The sequence below is a fragment of the Rattus norvegicus genome, chromosome 1 (assembly GCF_036323735.1).
Source record: "Rattus norvegicus strain BN/NHsdMcwi chromosome 1, GRCr8, whole genome shotgun sequence".
Classification (NCBI taxonomy): domain Eukaryota; kingdom Metazoa; phylum Chordata; class Mammalia; order Rodentia; family Muridae; genus Rattus; species Rattus norvegicus.
The window spans coordinates 223383645-223407156 of NC_086019.1; the positions used below are offsets into that span (position 1 = coordinate 223383645).

At 36.0% G+C, this 23512-nt stretch overlaps 1 protein-coding gene across 6 annotated transcripts in view; it reads right to left on the reverse strand.

Annotated features, from left to right (window-relative positions):
• Vps13a (vacuolar protein sorting 13 homolog A) overlaps nt 1–23512 on the reverse strand; it is a 226717-nt gene that overhangs the window by 54861 nt on the left and 148344 nt on the right. For 5 of the 6 annotated variants that reach the window (NM_001100975.2, XM_039079915.2, XM_039079911.2 and 2 more), the window contains 9 exons: nt 22402–22560; nt 22024–22279; nt 19722–19882; nt 14227–14330; nt 9370–9652; nt 7249–7644; nt 6739–6843; nt 6485–6631; nt 393–521 (listed from right to left, as the gene is read on the reverse strand). In NM_001100975.2, the coding sequence (NP_001094445.2) occupies nt 393–521; nt 6485–6631; nt 6739–6843; nt 7249–7644; nt 9370–9652; nt 14227–14330; nt 19722–19882; nt 22024–22279; nt 22402–22560 (1740 nt within the window). Of the gene's footprint in view, nt 1–392; nt 522–6484; nt 6632–6738; nt 6844–7248; nt 7645–9369; nt 9653–14226; nt 14331–19721; nt 19883–22023; nt 22280–22401; nt 22561–23512 lie in introns of those variants that run through there. The other variant, XM_039079920.2, reaches the window with a different exon arrangement.

The following is a 23512-nucleotide window of genomic DNA, read 5'->3' on the forward strand; positions in this document are numbered from 1 at the left end:
TTAATAATAAAATTATTCATAACCTTATGATTTACTTTTTGTGAGAGAAAAGGGTTCTCTTTTAGAAGAGAACACAGACTTTTGTCATTTGTAGTTAGTGATAAAACTCTATTATATGCAAGTGAAATTTCAGTATCATATACAAGTGAAATTTCAGTATATTCCAGTGTTTATTCTAGATATGCCTGCTAACTTTCTATATAACGAATTGTTGTACATTTGTTTCACCCTTTCTTTCATAAAAATGAATGACAGCTAATTTTTAGTAAAGAAGAAAAATTATCAGAAAACTATGTTACAAAAAGCAAAGTGTAGCACTAAAATGTAAACATTAGTTTTTTTCAATGATACACACGAAATAATGATCATGAACATCAAGACAAAGCACTCACCTCATTATCCAGTCGCAATAAAATACAACTATCTTGCTTGTTAAAATATATCCTTTTCGGAGGACCTTCACTCCTCTCAACTTGAATAAGAAGAATATCGGAGGCATTCTCAGGCCAAAAGGGGATACACTAAAAATATATTCCACATATTTAAATAGATCTTATCATAAATACCTATGTCATTTAATAGCTTTAGAGACTAGCAAGTAAACTTTAAACATTTCTGAACTCACTGCTGCCATCAAAATAGAACTGCAAGACTCAAAATAGAAACAATACTCATAGAAACCTATTCTCAATGAGGAACTAAATATATTAAAACTGATGTGCATCCTTTTGTTTTAGGATAGAATGTTCTATAAATATCTGCTAAATCCATTTGGTTCATGACTTCTCTTAGTCTGTCTATGTCTCTGTTTAATTTCTGTTTCTGTGATCTGTCCATTGATGAGAGTGAGGTGTTGAAATCTCCTACTATTATTGTGTGAGGTGCAATGTGTGCTTTAGTAAGGTTTCTTTTATGTATGTAGGTGCCCTTGTATATGGAGCATAGATATTTAGGATCGAGAGTTCATCTTGGTGGATTTTTCCTTTGATGAATATGAAGTGTCTTTCCTTATCTTTTTTGATGACTTTCGGTTGAAAATCGATTTTATTCGATAGTAGAATGGCTACTCCAGCTTGCTTCTTCCGACCATTTGCTTGGAAAGTTGTTTTCCAGCCTTTTACTCTGAGGTAGTGTCTGTCTTTGTCTCTGAGGTGTGTTTCCTGTAGGCAGCAAAATGTCGGGTTCTCATTGGGTATCCAGTTTGTTAATCTGTATCTTTTTATTGGGGAGTTGAGTCCATTGATGTTGAGAGATATTAAGGAATAGTGATTGTTGCTTCCTGTTATATTCGTGTTTGGATGTGAGATTATGTTTGTGTGCTTGTCTTCTCTTTGTTTTGTTGCAAAACAATTAGTTTCTTGCTTGCCTCCTTGTGTTGGGCTTTACCATTTATTATCCTTTGTAGGGCTGGATTTGTAGAAAGATATTGTGAAAATTTGGTTTTGTCATGGAATATCTTGGTTTCTCCATCTATGTTGAGAGTTTTGCTGGATACAGTAACCTGGGCTGGCATTTGTGTTCTCTTAGTGTCTGTATGACATCTGTCCAGGATCTTCTGGCTTTCATAGTCTCTGGTGAGAAGTGTGGTGTAATTTGGATAGGTCTGCCTTTATTTGTTACTTGACCTTTTTCCCTTACTGCTTTTAATATTCTTTCTTTGTTCTGTGCATTTGGTGTTTTGACTATTATGTGTCGGGAGGAGTTTCTTTTCTGGTCCAATCTATTTGGAGTTCTGTAGGCTAAACATCCTCAGGCCCAGGTTCCTTTAGAGAGCAAGTTTCATACTGTGTTTTAATGTTTAATAACTAAACATATAAAATAACAATGCAGTGTTATGTAGGGGAACTCTTAAGATTGCACAATATTCCAAGGTTTTTCTGGTTGTTTTTGTTTGTTTGTTTGTTTGTTTTTAACCTTTGTAGCTGGAGAGACTAAGCTTAATAAGACGAAATGATCTTGGCCATACATCTTAAAATAATCATTATAAGTCAAATAAGAATGCAAAATTTTATGCTAGCAAAAGAAAATTTATCTCAGATAAGATTAAAAAGATAAAATAAAAATTGAAAAACACTATAGGGATAGTTTTGAAAGACAAACAGGACACAACAGTATCTGTGAGTGATAAAATATGCAAGATAAAAATGTTATAATTTATAGAAAAGCTATGTCTACAAAGTATAAAGGTAAAAGAAAGCTATAGTAATCACCATAAAGATATATCTAGAATTCTATTTCCAAAAACTAAGAACAGATTGAAAACTTGTTGAACACTTAAGAGAAGTAAATCATGTTAAGTCAACAAACATTTATTAATGTTTAATCATGAATCAAAATCTTTTATGGTTTGTTTTTTATGTTTTGAGACATATCCCTGGCTGTCCTGAAACTCACTATGTAGATGAGGGTAGCTTGAACTCCAAGCAACCTGCCTCTGCCTCACAAGCACTGAGATTAAAGGTGTCAGTCACCACTCCCGGCTCTGTTTATTCACTCATTGTTTTTTCTCTCGCTAGTCATTTCATAGTATACAGCCAGAAAATTCTGCCATGTTAGAAAGGCCCCATTTTATCTTTAAGTTAAATGTTTATGATGGTTACAAAAATCTGCATAATTATACTTTATTCCTTCTATGGCTTTATCTTCCAATTTGTCCCACTCTGTGATGGTTTGTATATGCTTGGCCTGGGGGGTGGCACTATTAAGAGGTGTTAGAGAATGTGTGTCACTGTGGGCATGGGCTTTAAGACCCTCATCCTAGCAACCTGGAAGCCAGTCTTCTGTTTGCTTTCAGATGAAGATGTGGAACTTCAGCTCCTCCTGTTCCATGCCTTTCTGGATGCTGCCATGCTCCCACCTTGATAATGGACTGAATTTCTGAAGCCAGCCTCAATTTAATGTCCTTATAAGAGTTGCCTTGGTGATGGTGTCTGTTCATAGCAATACAACCCTAAGATACTTTCCAATAATATTGGCTTTATCCCCACCCCCCCCAAATGTCAAAAACTCTCCTTTATTAGTGTCTTATTCTGGTTTACACTGTCTCTCATGCTCATTCCCCAAATATCTGAAGTAAGAATTTCTAGTTTCCTTGGAGACTCACTTGTGTCATATGATGCTTTTCTGCAAACTGTCTTATGAGAGAATGTTTTGCTGAGAACAGACACGGGGTATTTTCTGGAAGCTGCCTGGAGAAAGAACATGTGAAGTTTTGCAGGAGCAATGATAGAGAGGACATGTGATATTTGCAGAGTATTAACACAACAGACAGTGGAAGACGTTCTGGCATAGGTTCGCCTTGATGGTCTTCAATGGGCTTTTTAGCTGATCTTTGCAAAGAAGATCATTTGCTATGGCTTCATAGAAAGAAATGCACCAAAGAACTTCTGGTGATATTCTTGTGGCTTCTTGCCACTTCCGTGGATTCCTGTGGACTCCTGCTGATTGGCGGAGCCTCATGGTCTCTTCTGAAACCAATTGCCACTGTTGATTTCGTGGTTGCTGAGTAGATTGGATTGCCTATCTGTGTACAGTGAAAGGCTAGTGGACTAGATTACTGACAATAAAGATTGGAATCACCCTAAAGAACTAATTCTAAACAGGTCCATGTCCTCCTTGACCATTAACCTTTAGTCCTCCTTTACCTTTGGTCAGTGGACTATAATGGAGGTTAAGGTGTTTAAGAACCTACATTAAAGTAGGTTTTGAAAAATCTAAGCCTAAATATATTCATGCTGTCAAAAAGTCTATCTCATGGCCCTAAACCAATTTTTTCAGGGAAAACTTCAGGTAATATGAAAGCTTAACATAGTAAACCTTAGAATGAAGCAGAATTAATGTTTAAAGAGACATTAGTTTTAAGTTTTAGAGGAAGTAGCATAATCCACTGATTGAAAGGAACTCAGGAAAAAAACCAGTAACTCATATACAGACATAGTGATATATTAATGAAAGAAAAAAAGACCATAATGCAGTAGAGAAGAGAGATTTGTTACCTCCTAAGAAACGATAGAATCATAGCATAATTTTCAAGAAAACAGAAACTGAAGATATTGGTAGGAAAGATATAAGATATTAGGACCAGAACTTGACATAAAAACAAAACAAGAACTGACATAAAAGATTATAATTAAAACTTATGTGGACAAAAAACTGTAATAAATAACTTCAAATTCAAACCTAGTAGATATTCTAAAACTTCAAGAATGTGCTCAAGATAATTCTTGTATACAGGAAGGAGTCATGAATAGAAATAATAAACACTTGTCTAATATTTTACCATTTTAGAATAATAGTTCTTTTTTAAAAAAATTATTAGATATATTTCTTTACTTACATTTCAAATGTTATTCCCCTTCCCGGTTTCCTGTCCATAAGACCCCCTCCCCTCTATGGGTATTCCCCCCATATATCCTCCATACTGCCCCCCCATATTCCCCTGCACTGGGGGTCCAACCTTGGCAGTACCAAGGGCTTCTCCTCCACTGGTGCCTCAACAAGTCTATTCTCTGCTACATATGCAGTTCGAGCCCTGGATCAGTCCATGTATAGTCTTTGGGTAGTGGTTTAGTCCCTGAAAGCTCTGGTTGGTTGGCATTGTTGTTCTTGTGGGGTTACAAGCTCCTTCCAACTCTTTCAATCCTTCCTCTAATTCCCCCCCAGAGAGGGGTCCTGCTCTCAGTTCAGTGGTTTGCTGCTAGCATTGACCTCTGTATTGGACATGCTCTGGATGTGTCTCTCAGGAGAAATCTATATCCGGTCCCTTTCAGCATGCATTTTTTAGCTTCATAATCTTATCTAGTTTTGGTGGCTGTATATATATGGGCCACATGTGGGCCAGGCTCTGAATGGCCGTTCCTTCAGTCGCTGCTCTAAACTTTGCTTCCATATCCGCTCCTATGGATATTTTTTTCCCCCTTTTAAGAAGGAATGGGAGCATACTCATTTTGGTCATCCTTCTTGAACTTCCTGTAGTCTCTGGATTGTATCTTGGATAATTCGAGCTTTTTGGCTAATATCCACTTATCAGTGAGTGCACACCAAGTGTGGTTTTTCAGTGACTGAGTTATCTCACTCAGGATGATATTTTCTAGTTCCATTCATTTGCCTATGAATTTCATAAAGTCATTGTTTTTCATAGCTGAGTAGTACTCCATTGTGTAGATGTATCACATTTTTTAAATCCATTCCTCTGTTGAAGGGCATCTGGGTTCTTTCCAGCTATTATTTATAATAGCTTTTGGCTATTATTTATAATAGCTTTTGGCTATTATAAATAAGGCTGCTATGAACATAGTGGAGCATGTGTCTTTGTTGTATGTTGGAGCATCTTTTGGATATATGCCCAGGAGAGGTATAGCTGGGTCCTCAGGTAGTGGAATGTCCAATTTTCTGAGGAACCTCCAGACTGATTTCCAGAATGGTTGGACTAGTCTGTAATCCCACCAACAGTGGAGGAGTGTTCCTCTTTCTCCACATCCTCGCCAGCATCTGCTGTTACCAAAGTTTTTGATTTTAGTCATTCTGACTGGTGTGAGGTGAAATCTCAGGGCTGTTTTGATTTGCATTTCCCTTATGACTAAAGATGTCGAACATTTAAGTGCTTTTTGGCCATTCGATAATCCTCAGCTGAGAATGTTTGTTTAGCTCTGTACCCCATTTTTTAATAGGGTTATTTGGCTCTCTGGAGTCTAACTTCTTCAGTTCTTTGCATATTTTGGATATTAGCCCTCTACCAGATGTAGGATTGATAAAGATCTTTTCCCAATCTGTTGGTTGCCGTTTTGTACTAATGACAGTATCTTTTGCCTTACAGAAGCTTTGTAGTTTTATGAGGTCCCATTTGTCGATACTTGATCTTAGAGCATAAGCCATTGGTGTTTTGTTCAGGAAATTTTCTCCAGTGCCCATGTGTTCCAGATTCTTCCCCACTTTTTCTTCTATTAGTTTGAGTGTATCTGGTTTGACGTGGAGGTCCTTGATCCACTTGGACTTAAGCTGTGTAAATGGTGATAAGAATGGATCGATTTGCATTCTTCTACATGCTGACCTCCAGTTGAACCAGCACCATTTATTGAAAATGCTATCTTTCTTCCATTGGATGGTTTTAGCTCCTTTGTCAAAGATCAAGTAACCATAGGTGTGGAATAATAGCTTTTTAAATCTAGATAATGTATCAACCTCAGTTCATCATTTTGAAAATACCTCCAGCTATCTGACACAAACTGCAAACTTTACTATAACTGACCCTTGCCTTCTTTCAAGAAGCAAGTTAAAGACATTTCCAACAGTTTCAACAAGTAACATTATATGGAAAAAATGTACGATAATTTAAGGAATGTAACATTAAAAATAAAAAGAAGTATGCTTTAATTTGTATACTTCCACTTTACAAGTCAGGCTTCCCTGTGGTATTATTCCTACATTTCTATCATGTACACTGCACACAGGAGTAGAAAGTACATTATGAAATTCAGTTACGCACCTGCTCTAAGTCAAGAGAAAGCCATTTGTCACTTCCTTCTTCTGTCACTGATATATGGTATCTGCTTTTGTTTTTAATCATATAAAAAGGAATGAATGTCACAATTCTGGTAATATTAAAACTGCTGAGATCTATAGTGACACCAACCTATATGCAAAAAATTAAAAATGTTTGAAAAGCATTGTACACTTATACAATTTCAGTATCTAATAGCTACACTGCATTGAAGTTTCTTTAGCACAGAAGAAACTTACTTGATATTCCATTTTCAGGCCTTTGCATTTAATGGCTCCATGACTACCAACAGTATCGATTGAAAACTGATCAGAAAGTTCACTATCAGTTACCATAAGCTGAACCTAGGGGAAGAATTTGAGATAAATTACAATTTATATATCATCTAGCTGTGTGTAGTGTGGAAGGCCTTGCACAGTTTAGCCAAAAATATATTAATAATGTAATACATCTTTCTTAACATTAAATGCTTGCAATATTTCTATGGTTAGATATTTCTGAACAAGGTCTCTTGTGTAACTCAAGCTGGATGTAACTTAGCATGTATGTACACACAGGCCTCAAAATCAACATCTTCCTGCCTCCCCAGTGCTGGGATTAGCTGTAAATGGTACTGTACCCAGCTATACTAACCTTTTAACCGCAAATATAATTTCTACTTGAATTTCAGATTTTATTGTTCAGAGCTATGAAAACTGAAACAGAATGTTTATTTAAAGAGCAAAAGTTAGAAAAAAAATGACACATACCTTATTGTTGTTAAAAAAGTGGTTTGGCTGAAAGGAAAAGAGAACTGGCTTTTTATAATTAGGTGGATGCTTCCGGTGAATCCCATCTGCTTTGTACTGTAACATCCGATTAGTTTTATTGACCATCCAGTATGGACTATGAAATGCCACAACTGTCTGTCCAGTATTGTAAGTCATATGGATAGCAATATCCAAATCACTCTTTTCCATTTCTGTGAGACAGGTAAAGTTGATGAAATTGATGTCTTGTTGGTTAGGATCTATCTGAAATTCACTTTTCCAGTCATGATTAAGATAGTCAAGTAATTTTAAGTGTAGCTTGGCCTGGTCCATTTCTACATTATAGATCTGTGATGAATGTCCTTCGCTTAGAGTACAAACGGTATTCTCAATGCCCTGAAGTAAGAAAGCAAAACAAAAACCGAACTTAAACATGCTTCTGAAAAATACTCTTCCAAATGCATTCATTCTTTCGAAATACCACACAAAATTCTTTTTGAAATAACCGTCAGAACAAGTCATCAGTGTTCTTCAAGCTGTAAATCTACCCCAATGCTTGATCTACATTTGGGCAACTGTACCTATAAAATGGTCTAGATAAATGACTATGAAAGATTAAGATTAAATGATATGTGGAACTTCCCAGCAAGATGTAACTATAATTCCATAATCAGTACAAATAAAATAAGCCCTAACATATAAGATAACAAAAATTTATAAGAACATTGTTATAATCCAAAAACAGCAACACAGCACAGACTGCCTGCCACTTTTAAAACACACCCTTCATCTATTATCAGTTCATGCTGTTTACTGTATACAGAGAAATCATTTATTTTCCTCTATGCACACCTTCATTACCTTACTTCTTATCTCTATAACCTTTCTACAATTTTTCCAGCTTTCTTAGTCTTAAGTAATATCCATTGTTGAACTTTCACATGGGAACAGACTATTTCACAAAACAATGATTGTGGTGCTGGTGTGCTATGTGCCTAATAAATGGCAAACATGTTCTTAAAAGACAAGGGGTAAGTCCTCTACTTACCTATTTTAATTTTCCCCATGACCTACAATACAAGTTTTATCACTATTTCCATTTAATATGAATATATAAATAAAAATATAATCTACCTAAAAAGATAAGTCAGTAACTGATAGTGTTAGGATATAACTAACTCCAAGTCATGTTGGCCAAGTATCAACTACTTATCATTACGGTAATCTGTCACGTTAAAAACACAACCACAAATAAGTTAATTCCTCTTACTTAAAAATGCATCACTGAACTGCAAACCTACTGTATATCACGGAGTTAAATATACCTACAGAGAACAGACAACAGTGAAGAGCTACTTTAGTATATTGATAAGTATTTAAAAATGTTTACAAAAAATTTAGAAAAGAGAAAACCTCTATTTAATCTAAACTACACAGTACTTAATAAGAAAAAAGCATCTTTACACGAAATAAAGCTTTTTGTAAAACATTAATTGTGTAAGTATCACACTTAAAAGTCACTTCGACACCAATGACCATGCTTGTTTGGTAATTCATTATCCATCATATTTAAACATACAACATCTGAACTACATACCAAAAGAAAGGACTGAAAGATAAGTCTTACAAATAAGTGGCATCTTCAGGGCGTGATTATAGGTCATTTATTGTACAGGACTACACACTGTTGTACAAGTTGCATATCATATTTGTATAGAATTATATATAGTTCAATAGATTTCCAAGATAAATTAATAAAAAATCTTTTCTTTTAAATTATCTTTTATGAAAACTTTTTAGTTTGGTTTATTTATTGTGTGTGTGAAAGACAAAGTTCATATACATGTGTGTGTGCACATGCTACCACCTGTTGTGGAGGTCGCAGGAGAACTTTTTAGAGTGGCTTCTCTCCATCATGTGAGTTGTGAACATTCAACTCAGGTTATTAGGCTTGAAGGACCTAAGTTATCTTTTTAAACATATTGAAATTTCCATTTTGTAAATGCCTGTTTTTCAGTAATGCTACAACCTCTGTAATAGCTTTAACCATTTTGTTTCGAACTTTAAATGAATCAAGCTACAAAGTCCAACACAGAACCATACTCAGAAGCTGGGAGGTACCTCAAGGTAATAAGCAATTTTGTAGGGAAGAAGATTCCGGATGAGGATGGGTGGCCACAAGTGCATCACATATGGTAAGTCCCAGCCATCTTCTGAATACGCTGACAGGGAAGCCAAATTGTCCTTTTCTGGGACAATATTAATAACAAACGATTTCTTAGAAGGGCTTATAGATCTACATTTCTTCTTCAGAAGCTGTCCATCATGTTTTATGATTTCTTCAAAGTCGATTCCTTCACATAGCTGGTAGTCCTCATCTTCTGGCTTCAAGGAAAGGGATGATCTACACAAGTAAGTAAATAAAATTTAAAAACATTTTAAGAGACTTTAAATTAGGCCAGGTGGTGGTAGCTTGTGGAGGAGGAAGGGGCAGGCAGATCTCTTGAGTTGAGGTCAGCATAGTGTAGACATAGTCTACAATTCAGGAGAGCCAGGGCTACATGGGGAAGCCCTGACTCCAAAAAACAGACAAACAATAAATAAGTAACAACGAAATCAAACCAAAACAGCCCCTTCCCAAAAAACAAAACCAAACAATCACGACCGCCACCACTGCTGCCACCACCACCACCACCACCACCACCACCACCAGCACCAGCACCAGCACCAAAACCTTAAATTAGAATAAAAGGTTATTGCTTGGGACACTGAATTCCTTCAGTATTGCTGCAATGAGTGTGTTTTTTTTTTATGCTTCAGAATATGCAATCTAAACAATTTTCCAGAGGCTCATCAAATTATTTTGATAATAATTATTGTTATAAGCTTCAATACACATAAATTCAATATTATGTTTGAATTTCAATTTTTTAAGAATATTGTGTATAGCATGTGCATGTATGTAGGATCATGCATTTTCATGTGGAGTGTGTGGTTCATGTAAGTATGTAAGGGTGCATGCATTTGCATGTGGAAACCATAGACTCTCAATACATTTGGAGCTCTGGTTTGGCTACACTGGCTGCCCACAAGCCATAGTCATCTCTCCAACTTTCTCAGTGTTGTGATTACAGACATGCTGCTATACATATCTTTTACATGACTTTCAAGAATTCATGTCTTAGCATTTTATGTATTGATCAATCTTTTTAGCCCTAAGTGTAATTTTTTTCTCCATCTTTATTAAATTGGGTATTTCTTATTTACATTTCAATTGCTATTACCTTTCCCGGTTTCCAGGCCAACATCCCCCAACCGCTCCCTCTCCCCTTCTACATGGGTGTTCCCCTCCCAATCCTCCCCCCATTACCACCACCCCCCAACAATCACGTTCACTGGGGGTTCAGTCTTGGCAGGAACAAGGGCTTCCCCTTCCACTGGTGCCCTTACTAGGCTATTCATTGCTACCTATGAGGTTGGAGCCCAGGATAAGTCCATGTATAGTTTTTGGGTAGTGGCTTAGTCCCTGGAAGCTCTGGTTGGTTGGCATTGTTGTTCATATGGGGTCTCAAGCCCCTTAAAGCTCTTTCAGTCCTTCCTAAGATTCCTTCAACGGGGGTCCCGTTCTCAGTTCAGTGGTTTGCTGCTGGCATTCGCCTATGTATTTGCCATATTCTGACTGTGTCTCTCAGGAGAGATCTACATCTGGTTCTTGTCGGCCTACACTTCTTTGCTTCATCCATCTTATCTAGTTTGGTGGATGTATATGTATGGGCCACATGTGGGACAGGCTCTGAATGGGCGTTCCTTCAGTCTCTGTTCTAAACTTTGCCTCCCTATTCTCTCCCAAGGGTACGCTTGTTCCCCTTTTAAAGGAGTGAAGCATCTGCATTTTGTTCATCCTTCTTGAGTTTCATGTGTTCTGTGCATCTAGGGTAATTCGAGCATTTGGGCTAATATCCACTTATCAATGAGTGCATACCATGTGTGTTTTTCTGTGACTGGGTTACCTCACTCAGGATGATATTTTCCAGTTCCAACCATTTGCCTATGAATTTCACAAAGTCATTGTTTTTGATAGCTGAGTAATATTCCATTGTGTAGATATACCACATTTTCTGTATCTATTCCTCTGTTGAAGGGCATCTGGGTTCTTTCCAGCTTCTGGCTATTATAAATAAGGCTGCTATGAACATAGTGGAGCACGTGTCTTTGTTATTTGTTGGGGCATCTTTTGGGTATATGCCCAAGAGAGGTATATCTGGGTCCTCAGGTAGTGGGATGTCCAATTTTCTGAGGAACCTCCAGACTGATTTCCAGAATGGTTGGACTAGTCTGCAATCCCACCAGCAGTGGAGGAGTGTTCCTCTTTCTCCACATCCTTGCCAGCATCTGCTGTCACCAAAGTTTTTGATCTTAGCCATTCTCACTGGTGTGAGGTGAAATCTCAGGGTTGTTTTGATTTGCATTTCCCTTAGGACTAAAGATGTTGAACATTTCCTTCAGTGCTTCTCAGCCATTTAGCATTCCTCAGCTGTGAATTCTTTGTGTAGCTCTGAACCCCATTTTTAATAGGGTTATTTGTCTCCCTGCAGTCTAACTTCATGAGTTCCTTGTACATTTTGTATATAAGCCCTCTATCAGTTGTAGAATTGGTAAAGATCTTTTCCCAATCTGTTGGTTGCCGTTTTGTACTAACAACAGTGTCCTTTGCCTTACAGAAGATTTATAGTTATATGAGATCCCATTTGTCGATTCTTGATCTTAGAGCATAACCCATTGGTGTTTTGTTCAGGAAATTTTCTCCAGTGCCCATGTGTTCCAGATTCTTCCCCACTTTTTCTTCTATTAGTTTGAGTATATCTGGTTTGATGTAGAGGTCCTTGATCCACTTGGACTTAAGCTTTGTACATGGTAATAAGAATGGATCGGTCTGCATTCTTCTACATGCTGACCTCCAGTTGAACCAGCACCATTTGCTGAAAATGCTATCTTTTTTCCATTGGATGGTTTTGGTTTCTTTGTCAAAAATCAAGTGACCATATGTGTGTGGGTTCATTTCTGGGTCTTCAATTCTATTCCACTGGTCTATCTGCCTGTCTCTGTACCAATACTGTACAGTTTTTTTTATCACTATTGTTCTGTAATACTGCTTGAGTTCAGGGATAGTGATTCCCCCAGAAGTCCTTTTATTGTTGAGGATAGTTTTAGTTTTCCTGGGTTTTTTGTTATTCCAGATGAATTTGCAAATTGTTCTGTCTAACTCTCTGAAGAATTGGATTGGAATTTTGATGGGGATTGCAGTGAATCTGTAGATTGCTTTTAGTAAAATGGCCATTTTTACTACATTAATCCTGCCAATCCATGAGCATGGGAGATCTTTCCATCTTCTGAGATCTTCTTCAATTTCTTTCTTCAGAGGCTTGAAGTTCTTGTCATACAGATCTTTGACTTGCTTGGTTAAAGTCACACTGAGGTATTTTATATTATTTCGGACTATTATGAAGGATGTCGTTTCCCTAATTTCTTTCTCGGCTTGTTTCTCTTTTGTGTAGGAAGGCTACTGATTTAATTTTTTAAAACTAAGCTACATTCAAGAATCATTTTAAGACATATCTTTGTATGTATACATAATTTTTAGTTAACTAATTGTTTAATTATCTAATTATTTTTCACAATGTTGGGGATAAAACTGCACTTACTGTGCAAGCACTTTGCTTCTAAACTAATCCTCTATACATTTCTTTCATCTGTAAATCCAGTTATGGTTCTATCTCTCTAACTATGGATAAGCTGTCAAAATAATCTCTCTCTCTAATTACTTTCCTAACATCTAGCCTTGAAAGTTTCAATATCTTCTCTATGTTATTATATTACATGTAACATTACTGTAACTTGACTCAATGGGACACTGAACCGTCCACTTTGTTGTCCTTCTCCTGACTTCTGGCATTAGTGCTCTGGAGTTAGGGGTGACACTTAACCATGCTCTTCTGATCCACACACTAATGTCAACACAGCTTATTTTGCCTTTTCTACCTCCATATTATCTCTATAACTTTTAATCTACTTTACATTCTGATTTCTAGTATTACATAAAAATTAAATCTCCTCAAATGAAAGCCAACAAATTCATACAGTTTGTCAAAGCATTTGTTTATTTCATTATTATTTATATTAAATTCTGTGGAACAAGGTTTGAAGCCTATAGTCCTGGCTGGCCTGAAACTCCCTATGAACCCTAAGCTGCCCTCATGCATATGGCACTTCTGGGCTCAAGTTCCAAGTGTTGGGATTATAGGTGTGAGACAACATGCCTGGACAGCAAACACTTACGGAATCTGCCTGTTAAGTACCAACCCAAAGATACAACTGAAAACACAACAATGAGTGTGCTCAATCGACGGTTAGCGGTAAGCTATAGTGCTGAATGCTACTGAAGGTTTGGTCCTCCAGTTGAAATTCAATCTCCAATATGATACAAAAATACAGAATGTTAAGTCTTAATTTACCATAATTTATTTTTCTGACAACATAACATTTTCATCAAGTTTAATTACTTTAACTATTTAAGATTACATTACAATTCTTTTCCTAAACTATTAATAGATACATATAAATAAAATGATATTGTTTTCTAAAGCAATTTTTAAAACTTCTATTATAAAAAATTTGAAAAGTAAATATCATTTCATAGTCTATAAATGTAGAAACCAGATCATGTTTCTTTAGACATTTTAAAACACACGAACATATGAATATGTAATAACTGTATTAATCAGTAAAAGTATAAATAATGTACAGATTAAAATGTAATAATTTTTACTTTTGAGAAGATACCTAGGTACCTTGAAATTAAGACTAGATATTTAAGAGTATAGACAATTAAAGTTTGATAATTTAAAAATATCTATAATAAATCTGAAACTGAATATTCTCTAAAATAGTTTAGGGTAAGTAAAAAGATAAAAAGCTCACCGGTAAGATGCTAATGGTATGTTGAATTCATTTTCAGGTGAAGCAATTCCCAATAAAGTATCTCCTTCAAAAACGGAAATTGGGATTGAAAAATGATTCTTAATCTGGAAAATAGCAAAATATATTTAATATTCACATACAAAAAGATATTTTAAAAATATGTCTATCTATATATCAACATAGAAACTATGAGATAATGTTCAGCTTGGTCATATAAATTAGAAGAACCAAACATACAATTATTTATCTTTTCAAAATGAATCTGATTTTATACTTTATAGAATAACTTTAAGCCAGTCAGCATTCCAACATAGACAAGGGAGGAGTGTATAGGATACCACCCTCGCCGGGGAGCTATTTGTCACTGATGGCTGCTAGGGGAGGGAGAGCCACTTTTCTTCAGAAGTGTTGTTCCTGTTCCAATGCATAGGCCTATACAGATGCACATTACGAGCAGTACTACTTGGATTCATTGTGCTATTTAAAAAAAAAAACATAAAAAGGCATGAAGTTGGGAAAGGGATTTAAGAGGAAGAGATTTAGGGAGCATTTAGAGATGGGGTGTGGGATAGATATAGTAAAAATATGATGTATAGAGGCATGAAATTACCAAGAATAAACAAAACTCATATTAAAACAATAATACTATAGCTTATTTTGGCTTATAGTATGTAGGCATATATATATATATTTCCTATGTATGAAATACAAATTAATTAAACAAATTGAGTGATTATAACAAAAAAACCCTGTATGAATGTAAGAAGGGAATGTGTGTGGAACAGGGTGTACAACAGACAGGTGCTGAAGAAGAGAGTTGAGAGATATGACAATTAAAACATACTTTATAAACGCATGAAACTGTGGAAGAATCTGTCCAGTTGTGGAAAGCCAGAGTACTGCCATGAGAGCAGACTGCATAGCCAAGGTCAGAGAGCAGGGTGTGCAGCCAAGAGACACTCGTGTCTGTGCTTAGTCTATAGAGGAACTGTCTCAAGAGGAGCTTTGTGCGCTGACGTGCTTATAAGCTGGAGCTACAGAAATAAACTTTGAGCCTTGAATTGTCTTGGCTCCATGCATCTCTTTCCTCTCTCTCTCTCTCTCTCTCTCTCTCTCTCTCTCTCTCTCTCTCTCTCTCTCCCTCTCTCCCTCTCTCCCTCTCTCCCTCTCTCCCTCTCTCCAATCGAGATTCAGAGAACAACATGAGAAGCAGGAGAGCTGCAGGAAGGAGGAGTACTGTGAAATGCTGGCCTCTGGACATGAACTCACATCTGTAACCACTTATACAAGGTCAAGACAGTTAAAAATGTGATCACATTTGTGCTGGTCATAATCTCAAATAAATTTTATATTAAATTAACTGCTGATGTAAATCCATTCTAAGGCTCCAGTATTGTTAAAAATATTCAGTTAGTTACTGAGGCCTTTGAGTCTGTCTCCTTGTTTCCCAATCAGATTTAATTCGGGAAACATTGGGACGTAAACAAATTTAGTATTTGTGAGCGGCAATGGAGCAAGGTCAGTGGCTCCCCAGGTCAGAGCTACTCTCATGGACAAGGGTTTCATCCCAGCACCCACGTGGCAGTTCACAACCACCTAGAATTCGACTCCCAGGACATCCAATGCCCTTGTCTGGCCTCTGTGGGCATCTGGCATACAAATGCTATCCAGACATACATGCAGAAAAATATCAATATACATAAATAACAATTTTAAAAATCAAAAAGACAATAGCACTGAAAAAAGAGAAAATTCTAAGAAAAAGAAAGGTGAAGAATAGTAGATAATAAAAAATGTAATCTATCCATGCACTCACACACACTCTCTCACACAGATACTAACACAGACACACAACTACAGACACTTACACACACACTGCAGCAATTTCCATTTTAATCTTTTATGCGATTTACTTTTTTATCTGTGACTAATCTGTGACTAAATACTTGACAAGAAGCAACTTAAAGGAGGAAGGTTTCTTTTGGTTTGTACTTTGAGGGGACACAGTGCACCATGGTGAGGAAGGCATGATTGTCGAAGAAGGTGGCCACTGGTTACACTGCTAGTCAGAAGCTGGGTCTCAGATATAAAACCTCAAGATCTTGTCCACCAGGAACATTTTTCTTCAGAGAAACTACAGCTTCTAAAATATTCACAACTTTCAAACAGTGACATCAGTTGGGGGCTACGTGCGCAAACATAATCAAGTCACATCATGCTCCACATTCATACTGTCCTGCTCCTTGATTTTCACTGATGAGGACCCACTGCAAGCACTGCTTGGGAAGCAGAGCATTTAGCTGCAGCTCCCATCAAACACCAGTGCTGGTGCCTCGACTCAGATGACCCAGGCTCTAAAGCGGTAGAAACGAAATGTCTGATCCTTATACACTAATGAAAAATAAGGTTGTAGCTGAGTCATTCTCACTATTCCTACATTTAGGAACATTGACAGCAAAATAGTGTAATCAACATGGACACTAAGGGGATCTAAAGGTATAAAAACCCTAAAACCGAAGCTTGACACTATTAATTACTTGCTGTGTAATCATGTATATAAATTTTATTTTTTACATTATTTTCCCTCTTTATTAAATGCAAGAAATTCATACTTAAAAACATGACAAACATAGTGAATTATAACTGTCAATAATAAAGATTATTTTGGTAATAATCTCTAAAGCATTTTGCTTCTGTGTAACACAGTGCAGCATCACCTTTTGTTAAACAGCAAAGATTGAAGGTGGCTAAACATTTAAAAAAAAACCATAGGTAATCATTTTATGTTAAATTAAAATTATATATAAAATACACAGACACACAGACACAGACACAGACACACGCACACGCGCGCGCGCGCGCACACACACACACACACACACACACACACACACACACACACACACAGAATTTAAGTCATGCCACTTTGGAAGACTATGTTTCCTTCAAAAATTGACTAACAAAAATCCCAGTACCAGGCATAAGAAACATTTTAAAATGTAGGTGAGGCAAGTAACAGAAAGTCCTCAAAACAATACAGGGTATTCTTATTGTCACTGGTGCCTTCCAGAAATAGAAATAACGCCCTATTGCCAAACACCACACACTTAAGACACAGAACTTTGAGGAATTAAGCTGATCTGGAAGTCTCCTCCTAAAGACTGGTTCTCACAGAATAGAAGAGTCCTCCTAGTTGCCGTGGAAGAAAATCCAAATCAATGTTCCTGTCCACCTTAGGCACAACAATGACGACAATGGCAAGACATTTGAAAGATATAATTCTGGGGCTAACCGAAAGCCACCTAACTACCTAACTAGACTAAGGTGTTCTCGATAGGAGCGAATTCAGGCCTGGCACTATAAAAAAACAAAGGCGAACGTATTACTGCCACGTTTCTAAATCAATATAATCTCTTAAATTTTAATGCTGTTCTTACCCTTTGTCAAAGCAACTTATCACGGCATACAAAGATCATTATAGAAAGCCACAATTGATGTAAATGCAGAGGCCAACTGATTGTGGAGTGTCTACCTCCAATTAAAACATAACACAATGTCTACTTAAGGGTCAGGAAACAAAAAACAAACAAACAAAAAAAAAGAACAAAGATTTTAAGAGGCAGAAATTCAGAACATATACTGCAAATAGTCTAGCTCAGAGGTAGAGCGCTTGCCTAGAGCGCAAGGCCCTGGGTTCAGTCCCCAGCTCCGGAAAAAAAGAAAAAAAAAATCATAACAATAGAAAAGACACAAGCGGTGGCATGAGAAGGAGATGGATCTGGGAAGTGCTGGGAGGGAGAAGTGGGGATTGAATGTGATCAAGATACACTATGAAGTTTGCAAAAGAATAATCAAAATATTGTATTACTAAAAATACATAAACAAAAATATTTTATATAGCTGAATTACTTCAAATAAAGTCTGTGGCTTATAGTCATAAAATTATTCCTAGTATAAAGCTATGTTAAAATGAGTAATTATAAATAAGTAAAAAAAAAATAAATTTGCTAACAATTGGAAAATTCCAAACTCAGAATTAGTGTAAGTACTCACTTAATAACCAGTTTCTTAGATCAATTCAAACTATAGTTTTACATTAGATCAAGATCTTTTATGAATATAAATGCAAAAATTTTAAACATAATTTTGGCAAACCAAATCTAAGAGTACTATAGAAATTTAATAATTTTAAGACAAGGATTTAAAATAGGAATATTGTTGTTTAATGTTTGAAAATCTAGGTCACTTATCACATTAATATTTTTATATCCTTTCAATAAATATAAAAATGGCAAGAAAAAAAGATCAACTAAAATATATGGAGTAAAAATGTCTTTATTTGCAAGTATAATTGTTAAAATCTACTAGAACAAGTATGCAACTCTAATAAAGTGGCCATTCTCTATGACTATATTATAATAATGTGTATTCTGAATTATAGTAATAGATAATTAAAGTAAAAAATTAATAATAAAAAGCCCATATTATTTTTTAAAAAGGAAAATACAATAGTTAAAAGAACTTAGAAAAATTAAGGTGGGGTACCATGATTTATTACTCTAAGTCAGAGTAATTAAGAAAGTATGGTATTGGCATAACAATAAACAGATTAGTGAAAAACAGAGAGTGTAGAATTAATCACTAATAGATAAAGCCAGTGACAATCTGGGGAGAAAAGATCATCTGGGAAGGAGCCTCAAACCTCACCTCTACATAAACAAAAGACTCACTCAAAATGTAAAGGTGCTATTCTCCACAACAAGATCTACTTCTCTAACCACTGCAGCTACATATGCAGCTGAATGAAAAAAGCCAAATTCTACTCCTTATTATGCCTATACTAAATTTAGACGAGCTAAATGGATATGTAGGAAGAGAAAGTGGGGACACAACAAAGTTTTTAGAGTATTAAATACATTCATTACCTTTAATGACTATGAAAGTTTCTTAAGTGTATCTTTAAATCAAAACTAAACTTCATGCTGTATTGTGTATATCTCAATAAGTCTATAATATCTTTGATAGTTTTATTAAGATATAAACATGCTATAAAGACTAAGCAAACTATGATGAAGCTTTCGATAAAATACTAAACAGCTGTATAAAGCAGCTGTATAAACAGGGATGCTGTTCCACTACTCATGTCACAGGGGGGACTGATGATGAGAGTCCTAACACTGGCTATGTCTCTGCAAAGGTTCGTAATCTTTTAGCAATGATCTGGTTGAGTATTTCTCTTTCCATTTTTCTGAAACAGAGTTTCTTGTACCCAAGGCAGGCATGAAACTGACTGAGCAAAGAAGGATGACCCCTGCTGCCTTCATCCCTGGGGTGCTGGGACAACAAAGGTATGCCAGTACAGGTGTGTGTGTGTGGTGCTGGGATCAACTCCAGGCTCCCTCAGGAAGGCTGACATTCTAGCAACTGAGCTACATCCCCGCCCACTTCAAACACATGCATACGAAGAGTCTCTACCTTTTGTTTTAACTTCATACCTGCACTGGTGAGCGGATTGTTACCTTCTTACTTCCTTCAACTGTGTCAATTTGACAAATGATAGATCTTTCAACCCCAGATTCTCTGTGTCTTACAGTGTACAGACGGCGTCCCACTTTTGTTAATGGAATCTTGTCGGCGACAGAGTGGTTAGCAGGTGCTAAATTAAATACAGATACTCCAGAGTTAATTAGAATTCGCTACATAATAATTTTAAATGTATTTTAAATACCAGATTATTTACTAAATGAAAAAGGTCTTTGAATATAATCAACATTAAGGGATTGTTTTAAGAAGTCACCTAATTTGATAATATTCACCTTAATCCTTCAAAGCATTTTAGCAAAAACACAACTGAAAAAATTTCTCACTTAGGAATTTAACCTAAAACCATGACAATTAAGAAAGCAAACAGTAATGAGAAGAACAGTTATACAATTCAACAATAATTATTGCGAGTTTGCTGTCATAATAACCACTGTCTCTATCTTCCTGAGACTGAGACAGCAGGGTGAGGACAGTTTTCCCTTTTAATTTTCTAACTCTGACACCTTCAAGATACAACTTAGATTTGATTAAAGAAAATTTCACATACACTTACCAAACTTATATATTATATTGGAAGTGAAATTACTTAACTTGTATAAATTTGACTCCTTACTCTTAAAACTAGTTCTCAGAGACAGGTAAAAGTAATAACACATCCTAGACAATGTTCCAGTAGTGTTCTATCAGTTAAACACTACTTCCTGATGGGAATAACTATATTTTTGTAGCCTTCTATGTCTAGTTAACTTTTCAGATGGCACCCATTCAAATACTGCCCTCAGTATCTTACTGAAATGCCAGAGAATCAGAGTAGATGGGTTTAAAAAAAACCAAAAAAACAAAAAAACAAAAAACCCTACGATTTTACAGCAATTAAGGAAATTACATACTTTTTTTTAACTTCCAATAAAATAATTTGTGGAAAGCACAAATGACTTCCACATCAAAAGGCAAAATATTAAGATTTTAAAGTGGCTAGAGAGATGGTTCAGTAGTTACTAGTACTTGTTGTTCTCTCAGAAAACCTAGGTTCAATTACCAGCATCAAAATAGTAGCTTATAATCATCCATAACCCCAGTTTCCAGGAATGAAATAAGCATGTGGTGTACAATATACTCACAAAGGCAGACATTTGTGCACATAAACTAAGTCTAAAAAAATTACACTATGAAAACCAAGAAAACATCTGTATTAATTCAAATATTTAAAAATCTGTTCACTTTTGTAAAATGCATATTTAGTCACAACGAACACAGTGAGAACATCTGACACTCACACCAATAAGGAAAAGCTAAGTAAGATCTCGCATTTATCATCCTTAGTCAATGTTCTAATAATACCATGCTCTGGACAAGCAAAGTCGGAAATTGAAATACCAAGATTAGAAAGGGTTTACAACACCATAGGAAAAAACAACAATATCAACCAACCAATCCCACCAGAGCTCAGGGACTAAACCGCCAACTAATGAGTACACACGGAGGGACCCATGACTCCAGCCACATACTTAGCAGAGGGTGGCATTGTCTGGCATCAATAGGAGGAAAAGCCCTTGGTCCTGTGAAGGCTTGATGACTCAGTGTAGGGAAATGCCAGGGTGTTAAGGTGGGAGTGGATGGGAGGGAGTGGGAGCATCTTCATAGAAGCAGGGGGAGGGGAGAAGGGGTATTCAAGAGGAGAAAGCAGATAACATTTGAAATTTAAATATATAAAATATCCAAAAAATAAAATAAAATAAATAGATTTCTTAAAAAAAAAAAAAAGAAATACCAAGATTTAATGACCAAAGAAATCAACATACTGGAGAGGACTATAATGTCCCTTTGGTGGTTTGAATGAAATTGTTTTCTCATGGTTCTGGCATTTGAATAAATGGTTCCTACCAGGCAGTGCTGTTTAAGAAATACTAGGAGGTGTGGCCTTCTGGAGGAAGTGATCCACTGTCATTCTGTTCTTTGCAGTTCACCATGTGAATGCTCCCTTGTTATTGCAATCTCCATGCCTGCTGCCTCTACTCTGCCCTCAGAGACTCTCACATTCTGGAACCATAAGGTCAAACAGTCCTCCTGCTGTCACTTGCATCAGGCATACTGTTTTATCTCACTAACAGAAAGGTAATTAATATAGTTTCCAATGTATTAGAAAACATATTGTTATAAAAAAAAACTACTAAGGTACTACAAATAAGTAAAATTGCTTTACAAAAGTGAAAATAACTTTACAAAGCCCCAAGAAGGAAAGATCTCACTTACTAAGGAGAATGAAGAAGAGCTTGCTGCTTAGGCTGGTCATTGCATTGAAATGATCATTGTCCTTAGTTCGGACATAATCCATACTTAAACTTTCTTCGTTTTTCAGTTCATATGATTTTGCCAAAGGAACATTAAGTACGTGAAAAGAATCACTTGGTGAAACAGAGACAGTAAGTCCAAGAGAATTTAAAATCATAAATGGTGCTAGATCTCTGAGGAAGACAGCTGAAGATCCAGTAGCAGCTTCAGTGAATGCCTAACAGGGAAATTGGGGAATAAATGACACAGGGGACAAGTTCATGAGAATAGTAACTAGATAAATAACAACTTCACTCATTGTTTCAATACCTAAAGTTTCAAATACTTGTATTTTCTTACCTCAACTAAATTACTTAACATCACAAGGCCACATTTGGACAGTGTAATGTTTAATTGGTCTCTGGAAAAAAAACTTATGGCAGTCTTATATTCTGGTACTTTGTAGTTCTCTTCTTCACTATCAGACTCAACAATGGCCTCTTTTGCTTTCTTTTTCATCTAAAGGATAAAGTAAAATTAGAAATAAAAGAATTGTCTTTGGAGTATAACATAACTTATCTGTAAAATAACAACAAATATCATTAGAGAGAGAGTTATGGACCCATGGGTTACACTGCCTGATGAAATTTCCTGGACTTACCAAGTAGTGTCACAAAGCTGACAGGAGGAAATACTAAAGGAAAATAAATTCTATACAATAAATTTGATAATTTAGAAGAAAGAAAAACTTTGAAAGTAACTAAGAATATATGGAATCTTCAGGTAAATCAAGAGCATACACTTCACAACAGTCACGGAGACAGTTTAGGGTATTGGTAACGGAAACAGAACTAGGGACTGACACAGTCACACACAAGTAGCAAAGCAACGTGGTATTGGGGAATTTGTAAGATTATGCACTATCTACTTCTTTCAAAAAATGTGGCCCATATACAGTCTAATTTAAAAACTACCAATGAAATTAGTTTAACAAAATCATCTGACATAACCTAAAGAATTAAATGAAATCATTTAAATATGATATGGTAGGCATGCTAAGATATTCAGTTGTTATTATACCTTACTTTTTGTTTTCTCTTGGTTATTCAAGACAGAGCTTCTCTGTGTAGTCCTACCTATCCTAGAACTCGTCTGTAGACAATGCTGGCCTTGAGCTCAGGGATATTTTACATTACTTTAAGGTCCTAAAGATGTGTCTACAAGTAGAGTCCATCAATAGGTAGGAAGCATTGTTATAATTAGATAATTTCTTGCTTTACAAGCACAACTTCACCTATTTAAAGGCACAGATTCTTAGGATTAAATAAATTCACAATTTATTAAAACACATGACATACTATGTTCAATGGGGTATAGAGAGGAAGAAATAGTAGAGGGGGAGAAAATTAGGGAAAGGTAGGGATGAAGGAGGGAGGTACAAAGTAGGAAGGAAAGAAAAAAGGAGAGGGAA